Here is a 16256-nt window from a genome sequence, read left to right as displayed (position 1 = left end):
CAACTTTATTTCATTATTAAATTTTTGTAACGTAGTGCCTCTGGACATACAGTTTGCTGTAAAAACTTCTAGGCGGAACTCAGGTGCTAGTGTCTACGGGTGCTGGGATCGTGGCGGTTCCGAAAGCGTGGGAATGATGGGCGGTAGATAGAAGAGCCTAAACTTTATGCTTTTGGCTTCACACAGCTTTGCTACTTAATAATTGCTGATAATTTACATGAACATATTGCGTTATGAATGCAGCAATACGTGGTGTCCGAAATCACGTCCCAGTGACCGCTCTCTCTGGCTAACAGAAACCGATCTCGAAAACTATGTTTTTGCTGACTGCACGCGCCGGAAGTAATTTGGGAGCCGGAAACTTGTTGTAGGCGTAATGTCTTAGACATTATTTACAGGTTGTGTTTTCTGTCTTCAAACGGCTTCGTAAGTTTGGAAACTGATCATTTTCGACAAACCACTGCGTTATAAATATTTAAGTAAACATAAACAAATTATTCCAACTTCAGGATTCGAACAAGGGGACTCTTTTTATTTTTATGATTTTATGATCAGGCGTCAGGCAGGGAGATACGATCTCTCCAATGCTATTCACAGCGTGTTTACAGGAGGTATTCAGAGACCTGGATTGGGAAGAATTGGGGATAAGAGTAAATGGAGAATACCTTAGTAACTTGCGCTTCGCTGATGATATTGCCTTGCTTAGTAACTCAGGGGACCAACTGCAATGCATGCTCACTGATCTGGAGAGGCAGAGCAGAAGGGTGGGACTAAAAATGAATCTGCAGAAAACTAAAGTAATGTTTAACAGTCTCGGAAGGGAACAGCAGTTTACGATAGGTAGCGAGGCACTGGAAGTGGTAAGAGAATACATCTACTTAGGACAGGTAGTGACTGCTGATCCAGATCATGAGAGTGAAATAATCAGAAGAATAAGAATGGGCTGGGGTGCGTTTGGCAGGCATTCGCAGATCATGAACAGCAGGTTGCCATTATCCCTCAAGAGAAAAGTGTATAACAGCTGTGTCTTACCAGTACTCACGTACGGGGCAGAAACCTGGAGGCTTACGAAAAGGGTTCTACTTAAATTGAGGACGACGCAACGAGCTATGGAAAGAAAAATGATAGGTGTAACGTTAAGGGATAAGAAAAGAGCAGATTGGGTGAGGGAACAAACGCGCGTTAATGACATCTTAGTTGAAATCAAGAAAAAGAAATGGGCATGGGCAGGACATGTAATGAGGAGGGAAGATAACCGATGGTCATTAAGGGTTACGGACTGGATTCCGAGAGAAGGGAAGCGTAGCAGGGGGCGACAGAAAGTTAGGTGGGCAGATGAGATTAGGAAGTTTGGAGGGTCAACATGGCCACAATTAGTACATGACCGGGGTAGTTGGAGAAGTATGGGAGAGGCCTTTACCCTGCAGTGGGCGTAATCAGGCTGATGATGATGATGATGATGATGATCAGGAGTGACATATATATCACAGATTTGAGTGGCTGTCTTGTACATGACAGTGCCTCACGCGAGAACACACGGTTTCTTCCAAATTCTTTTTTTTTATTTGGCATATCAAATACCATACATGATTATAAGTGCAATATAATCATGAACGTTCACAAACTAGCCCCCTTCATTGCTTTACTAAATACCATACATCGAAGCGCTTTTCACAGGCTTCCTAACGCAGAGAGAGAGAGACAGAGAGAGAGAGAGAGAAGGAGAATCACACATCTACATAAAGACCCTTCTCTGCTGCAGGCGCTTCTGGCACTCCTGCCATCTCTTGCTAAACTCATCTTCGCCGTCAAGCACTGAACTTGTTACGGACGCATGCGTCGTCAACCGGCACGGAACAACTTAAGACTTTCCTCGCGGGCCAGCCAACGCGTTGAGACGCTTGGCGCCTTTCGATTAGGTCACGTCGATAGGCGGAACTGCTGCAGTTAGTAGCGATTATGCGTGTTCGCAGAGTCTCTTGGCCTTCTGAATTTAGGTAACTATGTATTACTTTGCAATTTAGGCCAATAAAGGCAGAGAAAGCGCAGTGAGCTCAACCAACAAGAACGTCTGAAGCCACAAGCTCGAAAATCTTACAAATCCATTTACTGACCACCATTCTGATGCGGGCTGAACGGTCGTAGCGCCAGAGTCCCTTCTAGTAAGTCTTGCAAGAAACTCTATGGAGTAAAGGACGCTGAAGCGCCGGATGCTAGCTGAAGGAGGCGGCAACACGTCATCGTCGCCATGCTCTAGTTAACACACATGCGCAAGGATTACGCGCGCGTGCAGAGACTAGTTACATCGCTGGGTTTAGAAAACTATGATTTCTCAGAAATTTACAAAGATTATGCGTAAAAAGTGACACCACAAGAGCGTCTGAAGGCCACACACTTAGACAAATCCACGGTACCCGCGGTAGCTGTAGCGGAGGCGGCGTTAGAGTTGGATCAAGTAATTCCTGTAGGATTCTCTGTCTTTTTCCGGCGTCTACTCGATACACTGAAGTGAAGGTGTGTTTTTTTTTTTTTTGAAGTAACCGCGCCGAAAGTATCACCGAGGAGATTTAATGAAGCGTTGAAGCAGTGTTGAAGGAAGCAGAATGAAACAGCGTTGCTTCTTCAGACTAGGAGCGGCGCTGTGGTGCACTCGATAACAGGAAGCTTTCACACCCACTTCTACGCATAGCGCTTGAGCGTGTCTGTAGAAAGGTACCTACTCTATGGCCTCGAGGAAGTCATTCGAGTTGAGGAAAGTTTGCGCATACGGGGCGAATGCTAACAACAACAAAATCACAGAGAGAAAGAGAGAGAGAGAGAGAGAAGATAGGCGGGGATGTTAACCAGTCAAGACTGGTTGGCTACCCTACACTGGGGAAAGAGAGAGGATGGAGAGAGAGAGAGGGTATAGAGACGTGCACAGACAGTCATTGAGTCAAAGCCGCTCGTGCAAACCAGACGTTCTCAGAAAGCACAAAAGTGCATTCACTGCCTTCTGACCCGCTGATCACCATTCTTCTGGCGGAGACGATGCTCTATAGTACTGCCTGTTCACTCACAGGACTATTATCTAGTTTCATCAAAAGCACAGAGGCTCAATTAAGCCCATAGCAAGACGGTGACATTCTTTTCTTACGTTCGACTTTTTGCTTCCATCGTATGTTTTGTCCCTTTTCTCACCGCATGTTTAACGAGCGAAATACATAAAAGCATGTAGACTCTTTATGCACATAAGGCGGGTGATACTTAAGTAATTTCTTGCTTTTCTTTGTGTAAGCGTTTGCCCTTCAGCTCTCGTTGAGAGTGTGAGAATGACAGACACAGAAAAGTATACTTGGTTGAAAATTCGTGTTTTTACCACGAGCCAATTGATGCTGGCCCAATTATTGTGCTGAACTGTCTCAATCATGTCCGTTAATCTCATGAGCTTGACTTAGTTCTATCTTCACTTACTTATAGACGGCGAGTTAGAAGTGCTCTGGCACGTTGGTTATCTAAAGAAAAGTGAAAGTGGCAGAGTGATTGAGAACATTGAACGTAAACTTCCATTTTGCCTAGGAGCAGCTTAATTTAAAACGCAGCCAAATGCCATCACTTTCTGTTTGCAATTATATTTTGGGGCTGTAAAGCATGGCACCACGTACTCTTTGCCACTGTCAAACGGCTGTTGTTCACACGCTTGTAATTCACATGGGCAATGCGTGCATACATAAATGTGCTCCTTGTCATATTTGTTCATTCTTATATTTTTGATGTAGCATCTGAAGCCAGTGTTATAAGTATGTGCATCATCACCTTTATACCCTTTTTCCTCCCTCTTTCCTTTACCCACTACCCCCCTTCGCGCCCTCAAAAAAAGAATGAATTACCGAAAATATCTACCGGCAATCTCTGTTTATGCCTCAGAAGCTCATTTTTGAAATCACACAGGGTAATTAAAGTTTTAAACAATTACTACGCAATGTATTGTTAGTATATGGCATGCTTTCGTTCCGTTAAAGTAACTTTGACTCGCCGCTTTGTTTCTTACGAAGCTCGTGCTGCGGTGTAGCATTTCTACATAACCCCAAAAAAAAAAAAAAAAAAGACTCTGGTCGTTCAGAGCAGAAACATGTCGCGAATTATAATAATACGCAGCGAAGTGCTTGCGATCAGGACAACCAACACTTGCGCAATAGCGCAGCCACAGTTAAACATATGTAAATACGTACGTGGTTTGCGCGCTGCGTTTCACTGCAGCGCTATCTGTGTTTGGTGGTGCCATCTCGTGGTGGAAGCAGATCCTAGTGGCAGCAACGTGCGTCCTTCAAAAGCCCTTCAGTGATTGCGGTCACTCAGGGACGAAAGATAGAGCTCTTCGATGACAAACGCTCGTCGATAACGCTCGGCATGTCGGCGGCTACGATAGCTTCACTGGACCTCGCCTACGCAGAAAGCACGTCGAACAACCTCACGGATTACTAGACAAAACCAGCTTGTCATGACACTAACTTCTCGGACTACCCTTGCTGGTGAACTGCAAGGCGAAACTTTTCCGTTATTCTTCTTGGCAATTTTAGCATGATTGTTTCTTACTATACTAACGCAGATAACTAAGATTCGTTGCCTTACAGGAAATGCAAAATAATACTGTAGTATGCAGAAGCTCCGTTCGGGGATACGCTGCTCTAGTCCTCGCCTCTCTAGCTGTTCACTCTGACCCTTGATATTGTCACACCCTACTCCATTGAAACGTTTGTCTTTCATTCAGACACACCAGTTTAAAATCGTTTAAAATATACTAACGTTCTTCTTAGTACCAGTAACTGTTATTACTCTATCCGGTACCACCAACAAATGTAAAACATGCGCAGCCACCACGCTCTACAAACCAATCTTACAATACCCAAAAGAACGCTATCAGAAGTGTCCGTTGGGTACAACATGGGAACAGCGTTGGAAACAGCCTTTACCGTCGACTGCATGCGCGTTTGTAAGCGTGGCCTGGTGACTTGAATCGGTGGGGACGACCAAATTCAGATACACTGTCCGCAACATCGCATATCACGCCTTCCTGTGGCGACACACTCATTCACTTAACGATTGATCTCTCATCGACACCACGCTGAAGAAAAAAATGAAGATGGAACACTCCCGGCTGTATCGTTTTTGGGCAGTATTGAGCGACGTCACAACGGTCAAATTTTCACTTGCTGTCCCTAAGCTTCTGTCTGCTCGCCTTGGAGCCGACGTCCAGTTCCTGAGCATAATCATTCACGAATTCTTTCATGTGGCCCGGTTCGACGTTCTTGCTGATCTGGTAGAGGATGAACCAGTCAGCGGTGCTGACGGTCTGCACGATTTCTCGAAGGTTCTCCGAGTCGACGTTGCGGTTTCGGCTGTACATGATGTGGAAGCGGACGGAGCTGGACACGATGATGACCACCCTGTAGATGAGAAAGAGGCCCGTGATGATGGTCAGTATGACGAACCAGAACCAGAGGAAGACGTAGATTTTCTCGTTGATGATGTTGATGGGGAGCACGCAGACGGCGTCATGCTTCTGCAAGTCTCCGGAGGTACCGAACATGTGGAAGGTACACTTGGTCATTCGCGGGAACACCTTGATCATCGGGTCATAGCGGGCCTCCCAGTGCCATTCGGTGAACTCGATGACGCGCGCTCCGTAGGTTGAAAACTCTCCTCCCAGAAACTTGTCCATGATGAATATCTGTGCCACTACGTTGACGAAGTAGAGCATTTCGGTGAACACGAACCCAGAGAAGTAGCCTCCGTGATAACCCCTGTTGGCGACAAGGTAGTCGACGACCATGCCTCGGGCTTTCTCAAGGGTCGCTCTGTCTTGCATGGGAGACGATAGCTGTTCCGTGAGGCTCTGAATGCGACGACCCTCGATGGTCTTCCAGAGGTAGCGGGGAACGTAGAAGAAGAGCGCCTGCAGCATCAGCACGAAGCACACCCACTGGTAGTAGCCATGGTACACCTTGGGATCGCCTTCGGTGTGAGGAGCCACTCCCGGGTAGGCCACATCGTCGCCCAGTTTTCCGTGCCACGCTGTGGCCACACTGAAGGTTTTGTGTATCCAGCAATAGGTGTCTAGCAAGTTCCCAGGCACCGAGTCCTTGCTGATGCAGTCGATCGGGTCGCCCACGTACTGCTTGCCAGTTACGAGTATGCTGAAGGCCAGCAGAACCCCCACGGACGCCTTGTGGTGCATCCGACACATGAGGTTGTCGGTGATGACATACTTGGTGGTGAAGTAGGACTTGAGCGAGCCGAGCAGATCCATGGCGTCCGCCTCCGAGCCCCGCTGGCAAAGGCACTGCGGCCCAGGTGACCAGCCACGTTGTTAACGCTATCTCACACCGAGTCGACGACATAATCCTTATCGCCGGAACAGGCAGGCTGCTATTGAGCTGTTGTACGACAGATAGCGCGACGAGCGCGACAACTTCGAGTTTCTAATCTTTGCGTTGAGCACTGGAGTGCCGTGAGGCGTTGCCAGGAACTTCGAGGAACCTGCGATATCAACCGGGGCAGCGGCAATGTTGGCTGAAACCTTGCAGCGGCCGTAAGGACAACGCCCAAGCAATGGATGCAAAGAATCGGCGACAGGCATGCGGTCTTTTTCCAGCAGGAGAACAGGAGAAGACCTTTGAAGGCTTTTGAAGAAGACAACATTTGAAGAATAAGATACTGAATGTGTCGCTGGCAACATAATGAATTACATTGCATATAATAAATCCTTGAGCACACAAGGAAGCAAATAGCATTACTAATATAGTCACTTGGCGAATACTATTTTGCCAGCACAGCAAAATGCTATGAGGAGTTGTACTTGCATGTGCCATGGCCATGCCTTGGAGGCGTAGTAGAGCTTGCATGCATGCGATCAATCTACAAGAGAATGCAACGTGCGGCGAATTGCCGCTATATAGTCAGTATTTGGGGACTGCAAGCCATGTAATTTGCTACCAGGTTGTACCTTAGGAACGAAATTAGGCACTCTTAAATATGTGCGTATTTGTACAGCTCACATACAACCCACAAAAGCCGGATGGTGGGACTCACGTATACCACAGGCGTTGTTCGAAATACTGAATTACCTCGACCATGACAGTCAAAACATTTGCACGAGTGCATACCGAGTTTAGCCATAATTACTATAGCTCTTCCCAAGACACTGAGTAAAGGGCACTTATAAAATACCTCAACTTAACAGAAACACTTCTTAGGTTTTCAATTCTTGGCATAGCAGTTAGTTGTTTTACGAGCAGCCGCTGTGATTAACCCACACAAACTACGAGCTGCAGTTGAGGCAGTATTGAGGCGTTGTGTGTATCGCGATATCTGCACGAAGAAGCAGCGGTTACGCAGAGTAAAAGGGCCTTCAGCTCTCCGTGAGTTGATTTGCTGTAGCCGCTCGAAGCACCTTTAAACGATCAGCTATGCTTTTTAAGTATCCAGAACAAAGCGAATGGTTGAACCACTGAACTTGAACGGTCTACAGCGAGTGACCGGGTCGCACTAGGGCCGAGCTGTCGTTCGCCGTATCGCGCGTGACATTGCTGCAATTGGGTATGACATTTAGAGATGACTTATTCGCTAAATATATATGCGACAAACATATAATGTCTCTAAGAATTCCGTAAGCGGAAGCATAGGGTTATGAGTAGCGGCTGCAAAAGATGACTAGGCTGCCACATATCACTTTTGGAAATCAGGCACAATGAACGTGGATTTATCGATGTTGTATTCTGAAAATTTATGTATTATTGTGAGCGAGTTTGCATGCCTTTCGCTCTTCATAAATGAAGCAAGCACTGAAAAGACGTATTGCTGTGCATTCGACGACTAAACTATGAGGAGAAAGTCATTTAAGCATTACTTTTGCCTTTCCTTCGGCTTTTCACTGTTAGCATACGTAACTTTAGCTCCGTAGAAAGCAAGTAAGTGCTCGCTGTAACCGATAAATTGCAGGCACTCAATGTTTGGCTGCGCTGTAGCAGTAAAGCAAACAATGAAGTAGGCCATGTCCCCACCAAATTTTATATTTATCGAGTCCCAACCGATATTTCGTAATATAATAGTGCAATATCGAGGTCATTACTATTTTAGTTACTGCACAAATCATGTAATCTGATACAAATTGAGGCATGTAAAAAAAATTCACCGACAATTACGACACTCTCTAATGCGAAATTTGAGCGCAGATGTATACGGGATTTCATTTTGCGATATATTGAGGCATCGCACCGATGACCGCAATGGCTGGCAGAGCCGCGAAGCACGGCACTACATATAGACCGGCCACACAGTGGCCGCTTCCCGGCAGCTGCAGCTTATGTCACCGTAATCTTTACCGGGAAACGCTGTGCGCGAAGGCGAGCTTTCTGGTTCTTTTTTTTTCTTTCCCCTCAGGGCCGGTGCCACCGCTGCCGCGGATACGCGGACGTGAGTGCCATCTGGTGGTGCTTAAAGGCGGCTTCCTCTGCTTTTCTCCTCAAGCTACCGCTGCATGCACCCTCCTCCTCGGCGTTCCTCCTCGCGCTCTCTTCGCTCTCGCTGTCTTTAATCCGCCGCTGCGCTCCGTGTTCACTCTTTCATACTTCGCTGTGCTTGTTCGCTGGCTTACGTCGAGGTACGACGCCGAGGGACAACGCCGAGGGACGCTCAACGCAGGAACGGGCGCCTAAGAGCCGCTCTCTAAAAGTTCTGTTGTGCCTTCTCACTTTCTTGTTTTCTCTCCGTCGTCTTCCAGCAGACGTCCAGGCACAGCTTCAGCGATGACTTTTCCTGCACCGCTGCAGAGGGCCCTTACTTATGGTCAGCGCGTGCGGCTTAATAGGTGGTTACATGATTCCGTCCTGCCAATGCGCGCTACTTAACATTTTCTGCGCCATTTTCCTTTTAACCGCTATGGAAGCTGTTGCATCTACAGACGTTACTTCGATATGTCGCTGAGGCCCTAATGCATCTAATGCAGCGTGGGTCCTCGCCGGCCGGCGCCACAAGGTCAGCGGTGCGCGTTCTGTCTTGCATCTGCCGCACGCCACTTTATTTCCCTCTGCAGAGCTCGAATGGCACCGTCACGCAACACAGCGAGAAGGCGTTCGCCCTGTGGCGCGGGCCGTTTCCGCCACGGAAACTTCGACTCCACTGGTGGTCGATGTTTTCGTCTCTCCTCGTAGCAGAAGGAATGCTTCGCGCGATGTACACGTTTGTTTTGCCTTCCCGAATAGCAAGACAAACAAACATGCAGCCCAGCCTTCTACGCCTTTGCGGGCAATCTTCACGCCGACAAGTTTCACGGTGCTTCTTCGCCTCGTCTTCGTGCACCTCTCTCGTCGTTCATCGTGAAGACGCTACGGTGCTCGCGCTGTTGCTTGTTTGTTTGCTTGCGGTGTAATCGAACACGCAACAAGTTGCTTTGGGGGCCGCATCGCGTGAGGGTCATGTCTCTGTCGGCGCACCTGTATCGATGGCCTCCGTGATGCTTGGAGGAAAAGAAGAGACGAGAAGGACAGGGGGCGGCGACCGCAGCCAATTTTGCGAAGCGGCGTCGACGCTTCCTGGGTGGTTTCTTCTTCGGAGGCCCTGTGTATAGGGCCGGCACGCCGTCTTGAGGGAGGCTGAGAAGGTGGTGCAACGAGAGGTGCGATTCAACATTGGTATGAGTGGTTCCCCCCTCAGAAAATCCTGCTAACGTGCCGAAGGAAATGTGCGTTACGCTTATCAGATCTGCTGTTTGTTGATATGGAGTGGTTGTTCCGGCTGGTTCTATTTGTCCCCCACAATGAGTGGGGGCGGAGAGAAGTATTAGAACGATACACCGTGGAGTAAAGTTGAAAGTACCATCAGCATAAATTGAAACGGGAACAGGAACCAAAGCTTGTTGCACGTCATTACGTGGCAGTGCGGCCTGTGATCGCTGTGTTTCTGGCTTATATGGCGCAGCTCTAAGCGTAAGCATTACACTCTAAGAAAAATCCCGGGAAAAACGGGAGTAACTGGGCCGTTAGTCCTAAAAAGGGCGTTTTCGTCTCTCAAAGGCCTAACTGCATGAATGTGAGTGCCGTGTGCAAATTTCGGAGAGTAAGTGTTTAGTCCCTGGCCGGAAAGAGAGCAACGGGAGGACGAACGACAACACTTACTCCTCATGCACTTCGCTGTTTTCGTCCGTGTCATGGAGCGATGCGGCGAAAACGGTATTGTCTATAAATCGTGCATAGTTCGAAGTTCGTGCACTGCCTATTGAACTACATGCAAAGCAGCACCTTGCCTCTTCGTGAGACTATTGCGTGAAACTTAAAAGCTGGAATGTGAAGAGCCATGCCCTTCGGGCGCACACCATAAGTGAGCGATACACATTAAACGCGCAAGTAATTGATAGACGGCTAGATTTTCTTGGTCAATAGCACCTAAGTTCCTTCCATTCCAAGGAGGTTACGAACTTAACTGAAGCGATGTGTAGCTCAAACGGGGCACGCTTTGCGACAGAGAAATTGGCCTTCTCTGTCGTCTTGGGTGCCCCGTTTGAGCTCGCTACACGTATACATCGCGTAGTGCCTCAGTTTAAGTCATCCTGAGAGTATTCGGGCTGATTTCCTTTCGCAGTCGCTTATGGTTGCAAGAACACTCAACGTTAGACACTCACTGCACAGCATGCACAAAATGCCGAGTCGCTTTCATATTGCCGCGCTTGCGTTGCGATGCTTAACCTTGTCTCATTATCTAGTCCTGTCAACCGACCGCTGAATAGTTGTGCTCTGTGTCGCGTAAAACGTTATGCAAAGATTTACTATCCATGCAATTTCTGTCTCCATTTTACCGATCACTATACATTAAATGACCAGGCCACGATGTACTAAAGCGAGTTCGCAAAACGTATTTCTCCCCTTGCTGCAAAACATTGTTTTATAAACTTCATAGTGAAACCAATCCGGTAAAAACATGGCTACAGAAAAAGAGTATCTTTGTCTCTTCTGTTAACTGTCGCCTTTGTGATGTGCCAGAGACAATTGAACATTGTTTTAACAATTGAACATTGATGGCCGACGCCATCCTATTTTGGGATGTGCTCCAACGCACTTTAAGAAAGGACTTTGAGATTAACGCTCGTACTGTGCGATATCTGCTGCCGACCTCTGATAATAGTGGACCTTTGGATATGTTTTTCCTCATGGGAATGCACAGTTTATGGAAAACGCGAAGGATGGACCGAAAGGCCGAAACGGTGGTGCGTACAAGGGTACATTTTATCGATATGACACTGCACCTAAAACATGTTTGTGATGGACTCGATATACAACCTGGCTGGTACCCTATTTTGGTGACGTGCTTATCCTTACCACCCTTCTAAAATGAAACCAATGTTTGTACTCACAGTATGAACGCTGCCTTTTCTGTGTGGGACTTTCATTGTGCCCCCCGTTCTATAACTATGCAGAACTGTTGAATGTGGGGTTGAATGCTACTGTAATAAATACCATGAAAGAAAAAAAAAAACACCCCTGTGGTGAAGTGGTTAGAGTACCTGACTTGTGAGCCAGATGACTTGAATTCGAATCCGACTTTTGGGCACGCTTTTTTTTTCAACTCAGTAATTTTTTAGGGTATAAATGCCTAATTTCATTAATTCCATCATTGCGGAGCATCGGAAAGAATTACTGTTACTCCCTTGAGGAACATCGGAAAAGGGCAACTGTTAGTCCTCGAAGGAGTAAGCGCATGGGGTGTAACAGTTCATCCCATGTCAGTTGGTCCTCAAAAGGACTAATGGTTGTGGCACATCAGTTAGTCCCCAAAAGGACTAACCTCCCTACCTCTTTTAGTCCTTCTTTTGGAGTGTAGTCCGAATTAAGCCGCATTTACAAATGCAGGTGAACCTGTAAACGAAACAACGCGTCGGAGTATTTTCGGAATCGTAGGCGTATGTATGTATGTATGTATCGTCATTTAAGCTTAAGAATCGGGCAAAAAAAAAGGCGGATAAGATTCAAAGTCAGCAATCTACAGATCCATGATTTAAACCATGTTCACCATATTGCAAAGTGTTCAAGAACTAGCTCGACACACGTCGACCTGCCTCTTTGTCGAGCGAAGTGCAACTGACGGTGGTCCGGAGTAGACCTATCAGTCGAACTATATATATATATATATATATATATATATATATATATATATATATATATATATATATATATATATATATATATATATATATATATATATATATATATATATATATATATATATACGCGCAAGCTTCACATGCATACACTTTTCCACTTTGACACTCCTGATTCTAACGAATAAAAAATACAAAGAAAGTTTTGCAGAGACAGGCAAGGCTTTTTACGTGCGATAATGGGAAAGCATTATGTCGTTTGTAGACCTCGGGACGCCATGAACGCGCTCACGTTATACGCTCGTGACGTGGCGCCACCTCCTCCTCACCATTGGCTGCGCCGTCACGTGGCCAATGACGGAGCAGCGTCTAATGACCTCTAGTCAGCCAGAGCCGTGGAGCAGCCGTGGCGTGGGGGAAGCGTGCATGTCTCGCACCCCGGTGGCTCAGCTTCGATTCCCGCCCAGAGCGAAATTTACCAAATATTATTTTCAAAGCCATTAATTTACTTGGTTTGCAGGAACCTCCCCGTGAGATTTGACGTTGATTCGAGCAGTTCTTTTCCGACGCGTTCTTATGCTTTGCGCCGTCCGCCATTTTTGGTGCCATCTTTCGGTCACAGCGACTACGACGGATTTTCGCTCAGTGGGGCATATAATGTCTTCGCATTAAGAAAAACATGGACGAGCATATCCTGTCGTTCTCGCACATGTCGTTGTGTGCTATTAACCTTTAGAGGATCAACCAATTAGCGGAACCGCACGTATTTGTTTCGTCATGCTTTAAGAACACGCTTCGACAAACATTTGCACCGAAAACAAGAATGCGGTGTAGCAATAAAAGCGAGAAAGAAGGTTACACATCAACGATATAGACGCACCGCCGCACTGCGTCTACAGCGTTCTGCTTCTGCAAAGGAGCGATGCGTTCGGTTTCCGACAGCGGCAGAAGCATCTCGGTGGATTGAAATGAACATACACTCGTGTTCTCAGATTTAGGTTCACGTTGGGAAGCCTAGGTGATCAAAGCTAAGACGAAGTATTCTACCGCGGCGTGCCCATCATATAAATTGACTTAATTTACTAGTATACATGCATAAAGATACCAGATATTTCTCTAAGTATTAAGTTGTTAATGAAACAGAACCAACACAAAAATACTGCGCCTTGTCATTTGCGCATTGTTATGCGTAGCTCTCCAATCCGACATTACGGCATGAAAACTCGATTGCTCGAGCGCGCGACGATCCATTGATTGCATCGCGCTTTGTTGCATTTAGTCCAATACCTGCGCCAAATGCAGTACGTGGCTTCGGGCGCGAAGCAGACGGCAGGTTACATTACGGAAATCGCAAACGGTTGTCACGTGGTATCGAAAAGCCCTGATGTGCGCGCCATTTCGCACAGCGCATGTATACGAAAGGCGCACCTCGAGTCGTTAAGAGTGAGTCGATCTGCACAGTCCGGACGAAAACGACAGCTTCTTTGTGTGCGTGCGTGCATGCGTGCGCTCACGGGTGCGTTATGAGGTACCAGCGTTTGTGCCTTATCTAAACGACAGTGTACGCCGAGTGCCTCGCCCAACACGCGGCACGCGCGCTTTATACTTAGGTTTCATGTGCTACACAGAATCCATCCTGCAGCCACGGTTTTGCTTCTTGTCCTTGCCGTTTCTGTTACCCTGTGTTGCCTAATGATTTAAAGGCTCTATGACAAGTTGAACACCTCTCCCGACCAGTACAACCGCCGGTAGGGCCGCAACCCTGACACAGCGGCGGCAGCGGCGGATCGCTCGCGTAGTCCCGCTGTCCACGATGCTGGACTCATTCCTCCTAACGGCAGCGGCCGTCCAGCACAGTACGCACGCGACGGCTGTTGTTTGCCGCGCGCCCCCCTCGTACTGTAAACTGGGCTGGGTGGGTGCGGCTGCGACAGACGCAACAAAACGGTCCCGGCAATCGCCCGCCGCCGCTGCTCGAGTGTCGGTAATGCGCCGTGCACCGCACGCGCACGTGTGCTTCTGCGGCATCGTGTGCGGCCCGGCTTCCTTCCTGCAGCCCGCGCACGAGACGGGTGTTAGGCGTCGGCCGTCCCACTGACCTCGTTCGAAAAGCAACACCCCAACCCCCTTGCCAAGACTACTCGATGGCTGCCGACCGGGTGCGGAACCGGAGGTGATAGTCGGGAAGTGCTACGCACCCGGAGTCTTCTGCAGCGATAACTCTTAGGAGTTGACGCTTCTTGCACAAACTTCTGCCGACAAAAAAAAAAAAAAAAAAAAAATTAAATGGGAAAAGGCAGAAGCGGCGCGGCTGTGGCGCCTTGCTGCTGAGCATGAGGTCGAAGGTTCCATACATGCCCGTGGCAGCTGTATACTCATGGAGTCGTAGTGCAAAAATGCCCGTGTACCATGATTTGGATGCACCTTAAGGAATGCCAGGTGGTCAAAATTATTCCGGAGCGCTTCACTACGGCGGGCCTCAGTCGTGGCTTTGGCACGTAAGAAACGCCAGCATTTAATTTCTAATTAACACCTCACAGTTTTATGTGGACGAAGGTCACCAGCTTCATCAGAAGGTTCGTCGAAATGTGCGAGTCCTATCATAATCGCATTATCGCATTCACTATGATGGTTCGTGATGCCTCACGGACCATTAAACCATCCCCTATATTTTAAAAATTTTATATATAGGGAAAGACGGACGTATGATGATTGGCGCACTACAATGAACATGCGAGCACGGTTACAAAGCTATGTCGTGCATTGGCATAGATATCCTACAAATGAATACGTCGATACAATTTCTCCCAATTAAGATAACAGCTGTTATAGTAAATCGTAATAATGAAGTCTTCTTCCGAGCCGTTTGTCTGCATCAGTTCGTGTTAAATGCTCTGACATCCGAGGCACTCCAGCGCTAACAGTTTCCTCCTTTAATACTTCGTAGAGGCGGTAATGAGGAAGCCGTCGCTCATAAATAATTCATGCAACTGCCTCTAGCCTGTGTGCAGAGAAGTAGGGTACTGTGTCCGGAGAGGCTCGTTCTACACTGTGCTCGACCAGCTGACTGGCGGCTTTTGAAACAGATAATTATGCTGCAACAAGGATGCCCTTCATCAGACCATGAAAGGATTACTTTCTTGCTATCCATTAGTCATGCGTGAATGCTTCAGCCTGCACTTCCTCTCTCTCTCTCTCTCTCTCTCTCTCTCTCTCTCTCTCTATATATATATATATATATATATATATATATATATATATATATATATATATCCCTCCTGTTTTGTGGCCCCCTTTGCCTCCAGCATCGTTAATTTTGTTAATCAGAAGCTCGCATCTAATTAACCTTCCTCCCTTTACTCTGATTTTATTTTCTCTGATGCCTGCACGCTCCCTAAGCAAGGGTCCAGCAATACTGAAATCGTTCAAGGTTTCCACGTGAGGAACGCGAAATGTAGCCAGAAGTGAAACTTATAATCCTCCGTTCAACAATGCAAGTTGTGACTTTCAGGGAAAGACTCCTCGCAGTAAAAAAAAAGAAAGGAAAGGAAGAAAAAGGAAAGAAAGAAAAAGGAAATGAAAAGCAGCAGATTCAACGATTTGGAACCTACGCACAGCGAAGTTTTGTGTGAGCGCATAAAGAGTTGAAACACGAGTTCGCGTTCATTGAATTTCCGCACAAAGTGACACGGATTGAAGGCTTTATTCAAGCATTGTAGCGGGGCTAACGCAATGTCTTGTAAACGAGACACACACTTTCAATATATAGATCGCAGGGCGCCCTGGCGTTTCTAGTTCTTTTTTTTTCTTTCCCCCGCAAGGTCGCCGCCCCACTGCCACGGATGCGCGGAAACGAGCGCAATCTGGTGGCGGTGCAAGGAATCCAGCGGCGGTGACGTCGCTCGCATCCTCTTCTGTGATAGGTTGGCCTGTTCGGCAAGAGAACAGCCATGCCGCAGCAACCACGATTATGAAAATCGGGAGAGGTTGGCATAGAAAAGTTAAAAATGATTATTTTCGTATTTTCGCGGCTGCGTGTATATAAGCATGCGCCGTGGCTGGTGCACCTCTCGAAACCTTCAAGAACACGAAGTCGGCGAAAATATTTTAATGCATAGCGTAGAAT

At 47.3% G+C, this 16256-nt stretch overlaps 1 protein-coding gene and 1 long non-coding RNA gene across 2 annotated transcripts in view; one reads left to right on the top strand and one right to left on the bottom strand.

Moving 5' to 3' along the window:
• LOC140218759 (uncharacterized) overlaps positions 1-16256 on the top strand; it is a 145384-nt gene that overhangs the window by 19610 nt on the left and 109518 nt on the right. The gene's annotated exons all lie outside the window — the stretch shown is intronic.
• LOC126522443 (innexin inx2-like) lies at positions 1463-6341 on the bottom strand. Its single transcript, XM_050171187.3, has one exon. It carries the CDS (start codon positions 6287-6289, stop codon positions 5186-5188), a length of 1104 nt encoding a protein of 367 aa, XP_050027144.1. The 5' UTR covers positions 6290-6341; the 3' UTR covers positions 1463-5185.

This window comes from Dermacentor andersoni, chromosome 6 (assembly GCF_023375885.2).
Source record: "Dermacentor andersoni chromosome 6, qqDerAnde1_hic_scaffold, whole genome shotgun sequence".
In the NCBI taxonomy this organism is placed as follows: Eukaryota; Metazoa; Arthropoda; class Arachnida; order Ixodida; family Ixodidae; genus Dermacentor; species Dermacentor andersoni.
The sequence above is the reverse complement of the archived record's forward strand: the minus strand, read 5'-3'. Positions and strand labels throughout refer to the sequence as shown.

Coding starts and splice junctions, on each gene's coding strand:
- LOC126522443 (XM_050171187.3), bottom strand. CDS start 6,289: ATGGATCTGCTCGGCTCGCTCAAGTCCTACTTCACCACCAAGTATGTC.